The 16,333-nt window shown below is 38.7% G+C and overlaps 1 protein-coding gene across 1 annotated transcript; it reads right to left on the bottom strand.

Moving 5' to 3' along the window:
• Positions 1-7,026: 7,026 nt before the first annotated feature.
• LOC128467842 (olfactory receptor 6Y1-like) lies at positions 7,027-7,881 on the bottom strand. The gene has a single exon (XM_053449612.1). It carries the CDS (start codon positions 7,879-7,881, stop codon positions 7,027-7,029), a length of 855 nt encoding a protein of 284 aa, XP_053305587.1.
• Between the last annotated feature and the right edge of the window lie 8,452 nt (positions 7,882-16,333).

Raw genomic sequence — 16,333 nt, 5'->3', positions numbered from 1 at the left:
TGTGGTGTCAATGCATCTTAAAAAAATACAATCAAAGCATTATGACTAGAATGACAAAAAGATTCAAGTAACATAACAAGATCTATGAACCTTGGACCTTGACATTAACGTGTCATACAAATTACAGTTGTATGTCTTGTTGGCGCCAAGATACTATAACACTGTATGAACCTATGGCATTGCTACAGAAAGAGACCTTGGTATCAATATGACATATAACCTAAAGTTGTAATCTCGGCAGAAGGGGTTTGTATGAGGGAATACAACTGATATACCCAAATTAGAAATCTTTATATTATGCTCAATATGCTGTAATCTATCAGTTTTAAGCCAGAAACAATTGTAATGTTCTAACTACAAAGCAATATCTGCCACCATTATGACAGTAATACTTATTCAGTATCATGTATTCCTATTGTTTGCAATGTCATGCAGTAAGAATTATAACCAATAATTACTGCTATATAAAACAATAAAAATGATGATGATGATGATGATGATAATAATGTGTAGTTTTGCTCTTTGACAGATTAAACTAGTCATTCCTTTTTGCTCCAATAGAAACCTTTCAGTAAACAATGGCTCCTGGGGCTCATGAATTAAGTGATGTGGTGATGACTTTTTGATAATGCCCAGCTCTTTAGCATTGAGATTAATCAATACTGGTGCATCCCGGCAGCTGGGGAATGAGCTATATAAAACATTTATCTCACTTTCCATCTCTAATAAGTAAAGATCATCTACACTGATCTGGATGTAATACAATTCACAAAAAAGGAACTTAACATGAAAATAGGACTGGTGTTCTCCTTTCCTTTCTCTTGTATTATTTCTAGAGCTGCTATGCAAATATATTCAAAAGTGGCATTTTAGGGATTAAGTTTATCTTTCTAATTGTATTTCTTTAAAAGTTAGTTGTGCTAGAATAGACACATAGACTAACCCCACCTTCAGTAATCGGGCTTGTTTCAACTAACCTTAATTGGCGGGTACATTTCTACACATACATTTTAAACCATATAAAACTTTGTCTGGAAATGCTTAGACATGTCTAAATAATTTTAGTGCATTGTAGAAAACTTAAATAAACCTTGCATTTACACAGTGAGACAAAAGATTGTATTCCACAAACTTTACAAACCCTGCAATGCACGTGGTAAAATAATCCAATTGACATATTGAGGTAAGTATTGCAAGGATACTTGAAACTATATTTTCTGCCTGACTCATAACTCTTACAACTCTCAACCAACTCACAGCATTCATAGACATAAACTCACAAACAAAGGCACAAATATATCACTCAAATATCATTGATGGCCACTCACACAAGAAAGCATAGCACTCATAGACATGCACTCGCACAAGAACACACAGTGCTCACAGATTTCCTCTTACAATATAGGCACTTACAAATACATTTGCCATCTGCCAGTTTTCATTACATCTCCTACCGGTTCCATCTTACTCTTCTTATCCAAAAAGGCATTTAGGAATAATTAGACCTACACTATATGGACAAAAGCATTGGGACACCTGATTATTACACCAACAGGGACTTTGATGACACTGCATTCTAAATACATGGACATTAATATGAAGCTGGTCCCCCTTTGCAGTCATAACAGTTTCCACTCTTCTGGGAAGGCTTTCCACAAGATTTTGGTGGGTTTCTGTGGGAATCCATCCAGTGGAGCATTATGGACCTTGTTTTGTGCACTCCATGTTGGAATAGAAAAGGGTCTTCTACAAACTGTTCCCACAAATTTGGAAGCATAGCATTGTCCAAAATGTATTGGTATGCTGAAGCAATAAGATTTCTCTTCACTGGGCCCAACCCAAATCCTGATTTCAATAATTACCAGGTATTATTCAATACTTTTGTCCATATAGTGGTACACAAAGTATGTTTGACATGGTTGAATGAGTTTGTTGTGGAAGAACTTGACTGGCCTGCAATCATCCCCATTGAGCACCTTTGGGATGAACTGGAATGAAGACTGCAAGCCAGGCCTTCCTGTTCAACATCAGTGCCTGACCTCACAAATGCTCTACTGGATGAATGGGCAAAACTTTCCACGCAAACAAAATCTTGTGGGAAGCCTTCCCAGAAGAATGGAAGCTGTTATAGCTGCAAAGGGGGGAACAACTTCATATTAATGTGTATGTATTTAAAATGCAATGCCATAAAAGTCGCTGTTGGTGTAATGGTCAGGTGTCCCAATACTTTTTTCCATATAGTGTACTTTCAGACATCTACAGCAAATAACTATATTTACATCTGGATTTCCCCCTTATTATCCATAAACACCAGGGCGATGCTGCCCTTTCAATTATTGCTTACTTTTAGGTGCTATTGCATCTAAAGCATGTGAATCACATCTACACCAGAACTTCCTCCTATTACCTTTAACCAGTGGTGTGCCACTACCCTTAACAGCAATAGTCCATCTCTGGCTGTTATATCATGAGCGACCTCCTTCTTAACAATACGATTATATTTTCTTCTACAACCAGGGGGCATTCATCGCCATTTGCCTATTAATTGTGCACTCAGCTTGCCGTGTACAAAGGGTTATCACTGTAATACTCGCCTCTGATGAAACCCAGGGTGTTGAAACACATTAGGTGTATTTTATTTCTGATGTGCTTATTGTTATTTTTTTATGTCTATTGACTTTTTTTCTAATAAGTTTTAGATTACATTGTAGTTGAATAAATAGTATACCTGTGATCATTTACTTTCTTCTTAAGCACCAGCACCAGTTCCAATTATCCATTGTTTTTCACTTTTTCTTTAAGTATTTGTGAACACACTTTCTGTTTGCTTAGTCTGTCCTCATTCTTACTACCTTCTTTCATCCCCTTGTTCTGTAACTGTGCATCATCGTATAAAACACAGACCTGGTACTTTAGACTGGATAGCCGCTCCACCAGGGAAGAGGAGGATGCATTATGCATTGAGTGCGGTGCATGGGCCAAATGTTTGGCAACCCTTTCATACTTGTTAGGTGGTTTATTGAACCAAACCCATGAAGTGTGCTGGTTATTTAAGAGCCATTCAGTGAAAGCCAGAGAACTACAAGTAGCTCACAAGCTATCATTTGGAGAACACTGACATCTACAGTGACTTTGATGTGGACATGCACCTTGTCCAAAAAGGACAAGGTTTTTTTTGGCAGTTCCCATTTATTATTTTTGAAATATCCTGTATAATTCTGTTTGGTTGTTTGTATTTTGTCTTACATGTGTCGGTTAGATTTTTTTCTGTGTCCCTATTTTTAGCCTTTGGAAAGTAAGACACAATATCTAAATATAGTTGATAAGTGTGGTTAAAAATCCACTAAGTACATATCAATATATGGGAGCAATAAATGATTCCTGAATTAGTTGAACTTATTCTTCCATTTAAGCAAACTACATTGATACAAATAATTCAGATTTTCTTTGCCTATTATTCTCTACACTAGTACAGTACATTAAGCAGAGTGCTAATAAACTACGCTGTTTTGGAATTGCAATTTTGGACCAGATTCAATCATTTGTCTCGTTTCAGCTCTCTTGCAGTAGAAACGGAACCAGTGTTAAACTGTAACACAGTAGTCAGTAATTCAACTCCAAGAACACAAAGTCAGAATATTTTTTCCACCTCTGCAATACACGCTGTCAATTAGCATTTCTGAAAATCCTTTCGTAATTAACATTGATACAAATGTGCAGTATGCAAAAAAGGTTTGTGATGTAGTTATTTGAAAGTAAACTTTTATAGCAATACTGGTGCACAGAAATCAAAGACAACCAGAACATGATTGAAAGTTTTAAATAAAAAAAGGTGCTGACACAGTAAAATCTCCACTACCCCTAAGAATTAAAATTTAGATGATAAGACCAATTGAGTTTTAGGCAGGTCATTGACTTGGGCTCATTCAAGAAAACTATAAAATAGACAGAAGATTAGTGAGATTGCAATGAAAGCAATGTAAACAATCTTGTACATGCACCTACCGTGGTGGGAGTGATGCATCAAAACTCACTACATACACATAAATATATTTATCAGATTGGAGCCAGTTTATATTTTAGTTTATACCATACGCATTCTGGGACAATGGACTCAACACAATATTCGCTCAGGGACAAGTAATTGGAGTAAATTCTCCATAGAACAAATCAAAATGTGGTACAAACAATGAATTAACCCCTTGGAGAAGTAGATTAAAAAAAATCAGAAACAGTACAAATGTTAAAAATAAACATTTAATATGTTTTCATATGATGTGAGTGAGGATTTGAGACACTCTGTCTAAGCATGTTTGTATGGGGTATAGAACCAAACCATTAACTCAGTAGAGCATTTAGGGGCTGTTTCATTCAGGAGCCCAGATGGTGAAATGTGTGGCACAGAGTAGAGGACTGCACTGGGAGGCACTGGGAAAAAACTTGCGGGCGCGGGCGGTCTTGCTGGGGCTGCAGGCGGGAGCGGGCGGTCAGGCACTGTACCTGCGGGTCCCGGTAATCCCGCGCAGTCCCGCAAGGCTGCCTTCTTGCTGCTCCCTTACAGTGTCTCCTAGCTTGCTCCGCCCAGGAACAAAACGGAATCACGTGATGTGACGTCACTTCCTTTGACTCCGCCTTGTTCCTGGGCGGAGCAAGAGAAGAGACGCCGTGAGGGAACAACTCGAGGGCAGCCGCGCGGGACTGCGCGGGAAATCAGGTAAGGAGGCGGGCATGATTGGCCACAAATGTGGCGGGAGCGGAACACCCACATTGCGGGAGCGGGTGGGAGCGGGATTAAAATCCGCGGGAGCGGGCGGGAGCGGGATTAAAAAAGTAGTCCCGCGCAGGGCTCTAGCACAGAGTATATAAGTACAGTAATTTAGGCTGCAAAAAAGACATAACAACCTTACATTGAAACAATTTCCAATTGTTCCTCAAGATGGGGAAAAAACCTTCTTGACTCCAAAATTGACCAACAAGCTGTAACTATTGATGCCATTATACTGTATTATATTCCTGTATGTTCTTCTTTGCTAAAGAATAAATAATCAAGTCCATTTTAAATGCATATATTTGATAGGATAACCTCCGTAGCTAGTGAATTTCACATATTTATTGTTCTTACAGTAAAGAAACATTTTCGTTACTTTAGGTAAACATTTCTTACTTTAAGTCTGAATGGATGATCTTTGTAAAGTCCTGTTAATGAACAGGTCATCAGAGATTAGCCGCTATTGTCCCTATAAGTATTTGTATACCATCCCTTGTTGATGTCAGAGGAGAATGGGCAGACTGGTTCGAGATGACAGAAAGGCAACAGTAACTCAAATAACCACTCGTTACAACCAAGGTATGCAAAATACCATCGTTGAACGCATGACACGTTGAACCTTGAAGCAGATGGGCTACGGGAGCAGAAGACCACACCGGGTGGTCAGCTGTCAGCTAAGAACAGGAAACGGAGGCTACAATTCTCACAGGCTCACCAAAATTGGACAATGGAAGACAAGAAGAGCGTTGTCTGGTCTGACAAACAACATGAAAGCATGGATCCATCCTGACGTGTATAAACGGTTCAGGCTGGTGGTGATGGTGTAATGGTGTGGGGGACATTTTCTTGGCACACTTTGGGCCCCTTAGTACCAATTGAGCATCGTTAAACATGACACCCTACCTAAGAATTGTTTCTTGAATATGACAATGAGGTCACTGTACTCCAATGGCCTCCACAGTCACCAGATCTCAATCCAATAGAGCACCTTTGGGATGTGGTGGAACAGGAGATTCGCATCATGGATGTGCAGCCGACAAATTTGGAGCAACTGCGAACAAAATTCTGTTTTTTTTATTTCCAACGGCCTCTGTGAAATATGCAACCAAAGTTTATCTGCTTTAGACATCCCATTTAACTATATAATATGTACATAAGTACTTGCCCCAGCACCCACAATGTATCCACAGGTCTTACCTTGCACCCAGATTGTCCCCACAATGGTCTCCTATCAGAGTTTCAGGTCTCCTCTTGATCCTCCCTTTTGTTTTTTTGCGTCCATTTCTTTTTATTTCAGCTCTCCCTTTGCTTTTTTTTGCTCTCTTCTTTCCTTTTATCTCTCTGATTTCTACTTATCTCTCCCCTTCTCTTTGATACCCTTCTCATTACCTCTCATCTGCTTTCTCTTTATCTCTCCTTTCTGTATCTTCTCTTTCTGTTTACTTCTTCCCTTTCTTTTTCATATCTTTGTTCTTATCATCCCACCTTTCTCTTTATCTCAAACCCGCTTTCTCCCCCCCTTTCTCTTTATCTCTCTTTGCTCCCCTGTCTCTTTATCACTGCTTCTCTTTCTCTTTACCTCACTTCTTCCTATCTCTCCTCTTTCTGTTTATCTCCCCTCCTCTCGTCTTTTCCATTTTCTCCCTACCACTCCCTTTTATCTCTCCCCTTCATTTGATCCCCTTTTCTCATTATATCCGTTATTTGTCAAATTTCTTTTGTTTCTCTTTATCTCTCCTCAGATTTCACTTTATCTCTTCCTTTACTCCCCATTTCCCCCACTTCTACTACTTATTATCTCTCTTCTTTCATCCAATCTCTTTCTTTTCTCCTCACCTCTCATTATCTCTATCCTCCTCTTTATCTCAATATCTCTTCTTCTTCGTTATCACAAAGCAAGGCCCATAAACACATGGATGAGTTTGGTGTGGAAGAACATGACATGAAAGAGGGGACCAACTTCATATTAATGTCTATGTGTATTTAGAAAGCAATGTCATAAAAGTCCTTGTTTGTGTAATGGTCAGGTGCCCCAATACTTGTGTCCATATAGTGCACTTAGCTTCATCTTCTTTCATTCCCTTCTTATCCCCTTTGTCTACCCATCTCCTATTACTGACTCCTCAGTCTAAGTCAAAATCAGTTAAAGACATGGCAAAGATGAAAAAAAAATATTTGTCCCATAAATGTAAAAAACATAAAACTGTTCTTTAAGGCATTAACATTCAAGACTGACAAATACTAATTCAGTCATTGTGCTACCTTTTCAATACTGTTTTTTGCCAGGTAGTAACAGATAATTTTTGAACACTCTTTTGTTTGTGGATCCTCTGACATGATATCCTTAAAGTCCTCTTTATGGCTTCCTTGACTTCCTTGTTCCTCAGGCTATAGATAATTGGGTTGAGGAATGGGGTAAGTGTTGAGTAGAAGACAGACACTATTTTGTCCGTATGATAGGTGACCATAGCTGAAGGTCTCATGTACATGAACATCACTGTTCCATAGTAAATAAAGACTACAATTAAATGTGAGGTACAAGTAGTAAGTGCATTCCGTAGGCCAGAAGATGAAGAGGTGCTCAGGACAGTTAGCAAGATACGGACATAGGAAGCCATGATGAGGGTGAAGCATCCTATCATTACAACTCCAGCCAAAAGAAAGAAAATGATCTCAGTTAATGTGGACCCGTTGCACGAGATTTTGACCAATGGGGAAAAGTCACAGAAAACATGGTCAATTTCATTTACACCACAAAAGGACAACTGGCTTACAGGGATGATCACAATTATCATAGCAATGACACTCGTCAGCCACGATGCAGCTGCCAAAACTTGACAAAATCTCTCATTCATGATGATTAGGTACTGCAAGGGGTAGCAGATGGCAATATATCGGTCAAATGACATAATAACTAGAAGAAGGTTCTCAGTGGAACCAAAGAAAAAAAAGAAGTAAAACTGTGTCAAGCACCCCACCAGAGATATAGTCTTTCTAAGACTAAGGAAGTCGTATAGCATTTTAGGGACTGTGACAGAGATGTACCAAATCTCTAGGAAAGAGAAGTTGCTGAGAAAGAAATACATTGGCTTCTGGAGTTGCCTATTAGTCATTACAATGCAGATGATGAGTATGTTAGCAAGAATGGAGAGGAAGTAGACAAAAATAAATACCACAAAGAGGGCAACTTGGTCTCGTGACCCAAGAGGAAATCCTCTTAGAATGAACCAAGATATTATGGTGGTGTTCTGCATATTTTTGGAAAGTATATTGAATGAAATCTGAAAGAAAATGAATACATCAGTAGAGTTGAAATTACAACTGTTATTTTCTATGAGGAAGTCTATTTTTAAAGACTTTCTATTATTATACATTGAAAAAACTGTTTGTTGCATGAAGGTGAGTAAGAGTATTACTTACCAAAATTATAATATTGTTTTATATGTTCGATCAGATCGCAGTGGAATACTAGATTTGAATAATGTTTGTAATCATCAGATAGTAATATTAAAAGTGCTATTTGCTTTTCTTTGGCAGCCAAAACATTCAATACCTTTTCAGAAAAACAAAGAAACATTAAGTTCAATGAGGAAGCCAAAACAGCAAAATGGGGACTTTCTACTGAAGCCAGCCCAAAGCAACTAGTCCAAGCCAGCTGCCATTCATGAATCATTTGAGGTCGAAAGGAAAGGGACAAAAGGAATTTCAGATGAAACATTCCAAACTTGAGAGTTGTAAAACTTCAACAGCTCCAGGATAAACCTATTAGAACTTACCTTCTGGACAGATCCTTTAGTATAAACTATAATATAGATAATAATGAGAATTATTTCAGCCAATATATATATGAAGATTATTATAGTATCTAACAATCATAGTAAGTCTTCCTATAATTGTGTGTCGTCGATTTTCTTCTTTATATTAGCGTCAAATTAAGATGACCTACTGAATACACTGCCCCCAAGTTTCTCACTGTGTTTTGTATCAAAACTACCTTTTGGTAATTATGTTGTGTTTGTATTTGGTGGGCATATGAATACCTGAGACTTGCAAATTGACCTTCGTCTGTGTTCCCCACTGAGAAACACTAAATATACGTAATCTACATTTACACACATGTTCGCCACATTTACAAGTTTTGAGGACTTGCATTGAATAGACACTATTCGTTTTCACAGTTTTCTCTAATTTTATGTATGCCTGATTCTCTTTGAGAGTTTTCTTCTATATGTTATTGGTAAACAAAGACAACCTACCAATACATTCCCCCACTTACTTAACCATCCTTTTCTCTTTATATACTTCTATATTTCCATGTAAAATATACATACTTCTGGTCATTGTGCTCCTCTTTACAGGGTCTATGGTGCTCAGCGTAACTGATTGTTCTCTGTATTTTTACCTCCTTTGTTTTCTGTTCTACTTCCTCTCTAACTTCACCCCATTGCTATTTTATCTGTTCTGTTTCTGCTATTCACCTTTAAAAAACCTTGGAACACCTAGTGTAATTTTAACAATAAGTAGATTTTAAGAGAGATGGCAAAGGATTTGTGACGTTATTTGAGGATTCATATTGAACAGATTTGATAATATTCACTGATAATTCTTCTATAATAGGACAAAACAATTAGACTGAGAACTTGCCTGTGCAGAAGTTAATACCTGGCAAAGATGTGCACTAATCTATCATACGATAATATTTCCAAAAGCTTGACTTACCCTGTGGCTTGGTGGTCAAGTTCTTAACCCGTGGAAAATGCATGGTTAGTGATTGAACTACCTAAATTAATGCGGTCGTATATTTTATAATGCGACCGCTAAAAATTAAACCATACATCGAAATCAATAGAAAATAACGTCTCCTGATTGATTCAATTGGGCATAAATTGTCACATAAATGTTACTGTTTGAAACGGTAAGTATATCTGTTGATTCATATTATTATAAGTAAATATAATTTAACCCAGGGATAAGGAGACAAAAAAAGAAACATCAGCAAATGTAAAAGTACTTACGCTACTGGCTGTACCACATTGGAGGTAACGTACATCAACTGTGGCAATGAACTGCTGAGATTACGAGATACCTTTGCTAAATGCATTGCTTTGATTGGTTACAAACAAGTTATTTCAACTTGTGCCCAGTTAGTTGAATAGTTTATTTGTGAATGTGATTCTAGCATGCAAGCTGCTTCTTCATGGAAACAAATCAGACAGGCAAATTCAGGTGAGTTGTATCAAGCCCCCAGTTACCCAGATGAACAACCAATTACTATGTACAGGCAAAATATGGTAGATTAGAGATTTCTATTTCAGCTTCTTTTTTATGTTTACTTCTTATTCCTTCTTTCTCTTCCATTCGTTATTTCACATTTTGACCTTTGATTTGTTCTTTACATATCTTTAATCTTCTTTACATGGTGGTTTTAGAACACTCACAATCCCACATTCACACACAATCTCTACAATTTGACTTGCCCTGATGGCGCTCAGTCTTTAAATAGATTAGAGTAATCCTTTGGGTTTATGAATTCCCTGGAGAAATCATTTTGCTCTCAAACAAAAACAGGAATAAACACCACGCCAATGTTCTGCATCTAAATCAATGCAATTAATATATACTTACAGCAACGCTTGAGACTGTAACATGGGAGATAAACTGAGATTTTTTAAAAAAATTCTTATGACTGGATGGCACAGTTTTTTTTCCGGTAAAATTATATTACTAATGGATCTTTGTTATGAGTTTACAACTTCACATTTTATAGGAGACACACTTATTTAAAATGCTACCTCTTTAGATAATGTAAAAAGGGAAATACATTTTTGCTGCTGTATTAAATATTAGTATATTATGTGTCACCGCAACCCCCTGAGGGCACATGGAGGTAGTTTTGAGTTTGGGAGGGGGGGCATGATGGATTTATGGGGAGACTCCTTATCTGCATGCCCAATCTCGTCTGCCCTAACCAGACTTCCATGGACTAGCCAGCTATGGGGGCTCTACATGTCTTTGAAACACTCCGTGCCCCTGATTGGGACAAACATAGAGACTCTGGATGGGAAATTTGCCTCAACCCGCTCCATGTTTGCTTGTATAAATACCTGTATGTGTGTGTCTAATAAAGCCAGTTCTGTTCTCACCTCAACATTGGTCCTGTTTAATGTTTGGGGTGGGCTGCTATAAAAACTCATTGTCCTTTTCAGGACTACACCACCCATCCAGCTGCATCCCGCTTCTCTCTACAACGCTTGTTCTGTCTGGTGCTGAAGGGGTTAACCACCTGTGTCTTGCCAGAAGGAAGCACAGTTTGGCAAGTGTACCAAGTCGGGGTACAGATCGTCCTGTCACATTATGCAACAATATCACATAATTTATTTTAAAACTGACTAAGGGGCACACCAAAAATTTGCATGGAAAGTTTATTAGTTGAGTACAGGTTTAAAGCAAGGTCATGTTTCTTAAGCCCTTTGATGACAATTGATGTGCCAGGCACGTTGTGGGGTCAAACGAGTATAGAAACCAATCAACAATTTCTTTCTTCACTCAGCTGGTGCCCTGCGCAATCGCTTTTAGGAGCGCCGTATTCACCATACTGAGTAAAATAGTAATAATAATCTTTCTAACACAAATGAAAAATATTAAATATATGCCCCATTGTACAGCGCTATGGAATTTGATGGCGCTATATAAAACAATAAATAATAATAATAATATGCTTCATAATAATATAATGCACATGCAAATCCTTCAAAGTCCTCAAAGGTGAAAGCCAAATTAAGTAAAGGTGGGTACTCCCAAAGGAAGTTCTCTATAGGACTCGGAGCAACAGATCTTGAACTTAAACAGATGTAGCTCTGTGTTGCTGTGCTCCAAATCAGCAATAACAATTCTTCCTTGAAGGGTTGTATCTCATGATACTGGAAAAGAGGGAACACAGAGTTGGATGCAAACTGGACACAGGAACCAAACACAGGGCAAGAGTAGAGCTGCATAAACCACAATGCACAATGTGAATGCACCTCCAAAATGTGACCTTTTAGCCTCCAAACAACCAGACCAACCCATGCATGGGTGGTATCACTATACTCAGGAGAGTGCTGTTTGTCAGTGACTTTTACCAGGAGCTGTATATTCACACCTAAAGTAGAATGTGTGTGAAAAAATACAAAAACATACTACCATCATTTGAAATACCCTGGGGTGTTTTGTTTTCAAAAATATATGATTTGATGGATACAAATAGGATACGGGGCAAAATTTTCAACATGTCAAAATTCCAAGTTGAAAAATGCACAATTCCCAAATGTTTAGCGCTCAAACAACCCAACAAACCCATGCATGGAGGGTATCACTGTACTCAGGAGATGTTGCTAAACGCATATTGGAGTGTTGTTGGCTGTGGCATATACCGGGAGCTATCAATTCATACTAAAAGTACAATGTGTGTGAGGAAAAAAACACAAAAAGATTTTCACAAATTTTGACTATGGTTGGTAGTAGAATTAGTGCCTGGAAAGGGTTAAAATACCCTGGGGTGTCTAGTTTTCAAAGATATTTGGTTTGATGAGGTAAATTTAATTGGTCAGCTTCAAAGATGTCCAAATAGGACATGGGGCACAATTTTCGATATGTCAAAATTCCAAGTTGAAAAACTGAATTGGGCATGCTCCAAATATGGCAGGTTTTTTCATTAGCCTTTAAAAAGTTAAGTCAGAAAATATCATTTTTTTCAAAAAATGTCACCATATTTATACTTTTTATAGTAAATTATATGATACAATCAAATAATGACATCTAAAGAAAGCCCTTCTTGTCCTGAAAAAAACAATATATAACTTGCGTGGGTTCAGTAAATGAAGAAGAAAATTAGAGCCAACAATGTTAAAACCGGCATTGTCACGAAGGGTACAACAAATATAATCAGCCATTGTCACGAAAAATACTATGTTAAACTAGATCAGGATGTTTAGATTAAGCGACAAGAGGAACTTTTAATTATGACCCTAAATGTATTTTTTTCATAACAAAACATGTATTAAAGCAAAAGGATAACCATTTATTCATGGGTCAGCCAAGCCTTTATTTCTCTGTAGACATAAGTAAAAAAGTGTCTGCTTTGATAGCGCCTTTTTTTCAGTGAAAGTTGCTGCTCACAACAAACTCCTCTCTGACAAATCCAGTGAGGAGTTTGTTCAACACAGGAGAGGAGTAGATACATGCAGCACTATAAAACCCCTCAGACTGTGACCACTTGACTCCGGTGGCCCAGAACTTTGGTTCCTGTATGTCCTTTGACCCCAGATTCATGTTCTTCTTTGCTTGCCTTGCTACAGACCCTTTTTTGGATTCTCCTGTATTTGACCTTCGGCTCTCCTATTGGACTACCCCGCTTGTCTGTTTCCAGACCCTAGCTTGGACTACCATTTCCTCTGATCGCCGTCGGCCCCTGATCTATTGGACTGTTCCTGACATTGTTTTTGGACTATCCTCTGCTCTTACGCTCCAAACCCAATCCTGACACGCAAGTTGGTTGAGTTTAGTGGTTGACCATGTTGGGAACAGAGAGAAATATGTGGGGGAACAGAAGTAGCAGAGGTATACACAAGTGTAAGAGCAAATACAAGCAGGCTTCACATATAAAGGTTTATTGCTGAGGTACTGAAGGTAGAGAGATACAGAGGGAAAAGATTTGGAATAGTCTAATAGAGCGTATTGGGGAAAAAAGGGATGCAAAGAGTTGGTGCCCTCTACTGGCATGTATAAATAGGTCAGGATTGGATATGAAAGCTGTTGGTATTATCTTTTGTTTCTACCACTACTTCTGTGGATTATGATACAGTGTAATTTCACATACTTTGAGTAGACTACTTTTATGCAGGAAAATCTATAGTTCCCATTGGAATCCTAAAAGCAAAGAATGTTGTGAGGACAACTGCTCTTATAATAGCTGAGATCAAGTGTGGCAATACTTAGATCAGTATAATTTCATTATCTCAAAAACTCTTAAAAAGCCGGGCGTCTGTACTCCTCTTAAAAGAGCGGCCGGATTTAGACCCTCCAAATTAATATATGCAAGCAACAGGGCTAAGTGGCACTCAACAAAGCTCCCGTCAAATAAACCAGTAAAAAAAAAATCACAGCCAGAGACGCTTAACGGGTTTCACACTAGCTGGTTGTTCATTAAAAGTATGAATAATCACCTTGTGCGAAGCATGTTAATAGTGTCTGGCTCTGTGCCTTTGTTGATTATGTACGTGGAATAAAGAAGACTTCCATTACCATAGCAGTGTCTATGGAATTTAGTAGATGGGAGCCTTGTCACATGCCTCCTACCCTTGCTGCTTGTACATAATTTCATCATCTCACCTCAAATTGCCTGTCTTAAATGGAGCTGTGCCTTAACAAAATAGGAAAAATAACTTAATGGTATAGCTGGGAGAGCCAGCATTTGTGGGGAGTACAATCCCAGACTTGTCATAGGATGTGTAGCAGGATGGCCCGATCAAAACAAGAAACTCCGAACACCAGCAGAATAAGGCTAGGTTTCCACTTGGGTTTTTGTCCGGCGTTTTTTTCTTGATGAAAAACGCCAGGAAAACTGCCACTGCATTTACCTGCGTTTTGGCGTTTTTTCTGCAGTTTTTTCTGGCGTTTTAGCCTTTCTGTGGAAATTGCTTTTTTTGACCTTAGGCAGTTTTTCCAGCCTTTATAAGTTAGAAGTTTCACCCAGCTAAAAGGGATTAGGATAAATGGCAAGTATCTGCCCTCTCCTGATGTCATTTACTTGGTAGACCCTTTTGTCTCTTTTCTGTGGTTTGTAAGGCATGCTTTATTTCAAATGTCTGCTCCTCTGGGAAGATTGGCCCCAAATGATGGTGCAAATTGTTTGCTGTTGCTTTTGGCATGCAGGATCCGGTCGCGTATGTTTGTTTGTAATGGCATGTTTGTTCCAAATGGTGTAAAATTCAATATGAACCAGTCCAGGACTTTGTTTTGTGTGAAACTGTTTGTTTTCAGCCTATTTCCAGTAGGACACACAGATACTGGGTCCATCCTCTGCATTGTAACTGTGGAAAAAACGCCATAAAAAACGCCAAGGCAATAAACCCACATGGCTTTTTCATGGCGTTTTTTCTCTCCCATAGACTTCTATTGGAGAAAAAAAGCCAAGATTTCTTGCAAAAAACGCCAGAGTGTCAACATGCTGCAGTTCTGAAAAACTGCCACAGAGCCCAAAAAAGCAGAAAAACGCCAAAGAGGAATGAAAAAACGCCAAACAGAAAAACGCCAAGTGGAAATGGCATTTTGCGATTTCCTATTGAATTACAGCTAACATCTGGCTGCAGCCGTTTTTCACAAAAAAAACGCCAGGTGGCGCTATTGGCGTTTTTATAGGCGTTTTTAGCAAAAAAAAAACAAATGGAAACCAAGCCTAAAAGCAAGATGTGGTTTATTGCAGATTTGTACAGTCCACAGTGATGCACTTCATAGTGTAAATAAACCAAAACAAAAACAAATCCTTTTGATACAGTCTGAGAGGCAGGCAAGTCAGAGGCCCTCAGACTGTATCAAAAGGATTTGTTTTTGTTTTGGTTTATTTACACTATGAAGTGCATCGCTGTGGACTGTACAAATCTGCAATAAACCACATCTTGCTTTTATTCTGCTGGTGTTCGGAGTTTCTTGTTTTGATCGGGCCATCCTGCTACAAGTGGTGTCAGAAGCGGGATATTGCTGTTTGAAACCTGTATCAACATGGAGGATGTTTTAAAGGCCCTCCTGCATGCTACTACAGTGCAACAGGAAACCAACCGGCTGATAACTGCTCAGATGGGAGCTATGATGGAAGCACAGCAAGAGGACAGGATTGTCCTAAAAGAGATTGTACAGCAACTCTCAAAAACAAATCCTTTTGATACAGTCTGAGGGCCTCTGGCTTGCCTGCCTCTCACCCTATTTCCAGACAACTAATGCCTCTAACGGCCGCCCCTTTAAGCACCTGAGTGCAGGTTAATTGGCTCCACCTTGCTGACCTCCAGCAATTAACCCTCCCCATGCTGGGAATAATGAGCGTTCCAATCTGCCACTTATGTAGACAGACTCCATTACTTTGCTACAGATGTTACCTTTTTCAGTGTTTGGAGTAGGCCCCTTAGTTCCAGTGAAGGGTAATGATAATGCTACAGCATACAAAGACAGACAATTACATGGCTATGCCCCTGTGCACAAAGCAAAGGCCATAAAAAGTTTGATGTGGAGAAACTCAAGTGGCCTGCACAGAGCCCTGACCATTACCCCACTGAACAGCTTTGGGAAGAACTGAAATGGTGATCTTCAGCCAGGCCTTCTCATCCAACATCTGTGCCTGACCTCAGAAATGCTCTTTTGGCTCTTTTAATGCTCACAGATTTCATCAGGTGTCCACATACTTTTGGTACTTAAAGTCTATCAGGCACATGGCATGACCATTGCACATATAAATTAATTAATTAATACACCTTCATTAATACCTGTAGAATTAGGGTGAAGTGCATTTTAGAGTAAGCGGTGGATAGTATCATC

Source organism: Spea bombifrons, chromosome 1 (assembly GCF_027358695.1).
Source record: "Spea bombifrons isolate aSpeBom1 chromosome 1, aSpeBom1.2.pri, whole genome shotgun sequence".
NCBI classification, from domain to species: domain Eukaryota; kingdom Metazoa; phylum Chordata; class Amphibia; order Anura; family Pelobatidae; genus Spea; species Spea bombifrons.
The sequence above is the reverse complement of the archived record's forward strand: the minus strand, read 5'-3'. Positions and strand labels throughout refer to the sequence as shown.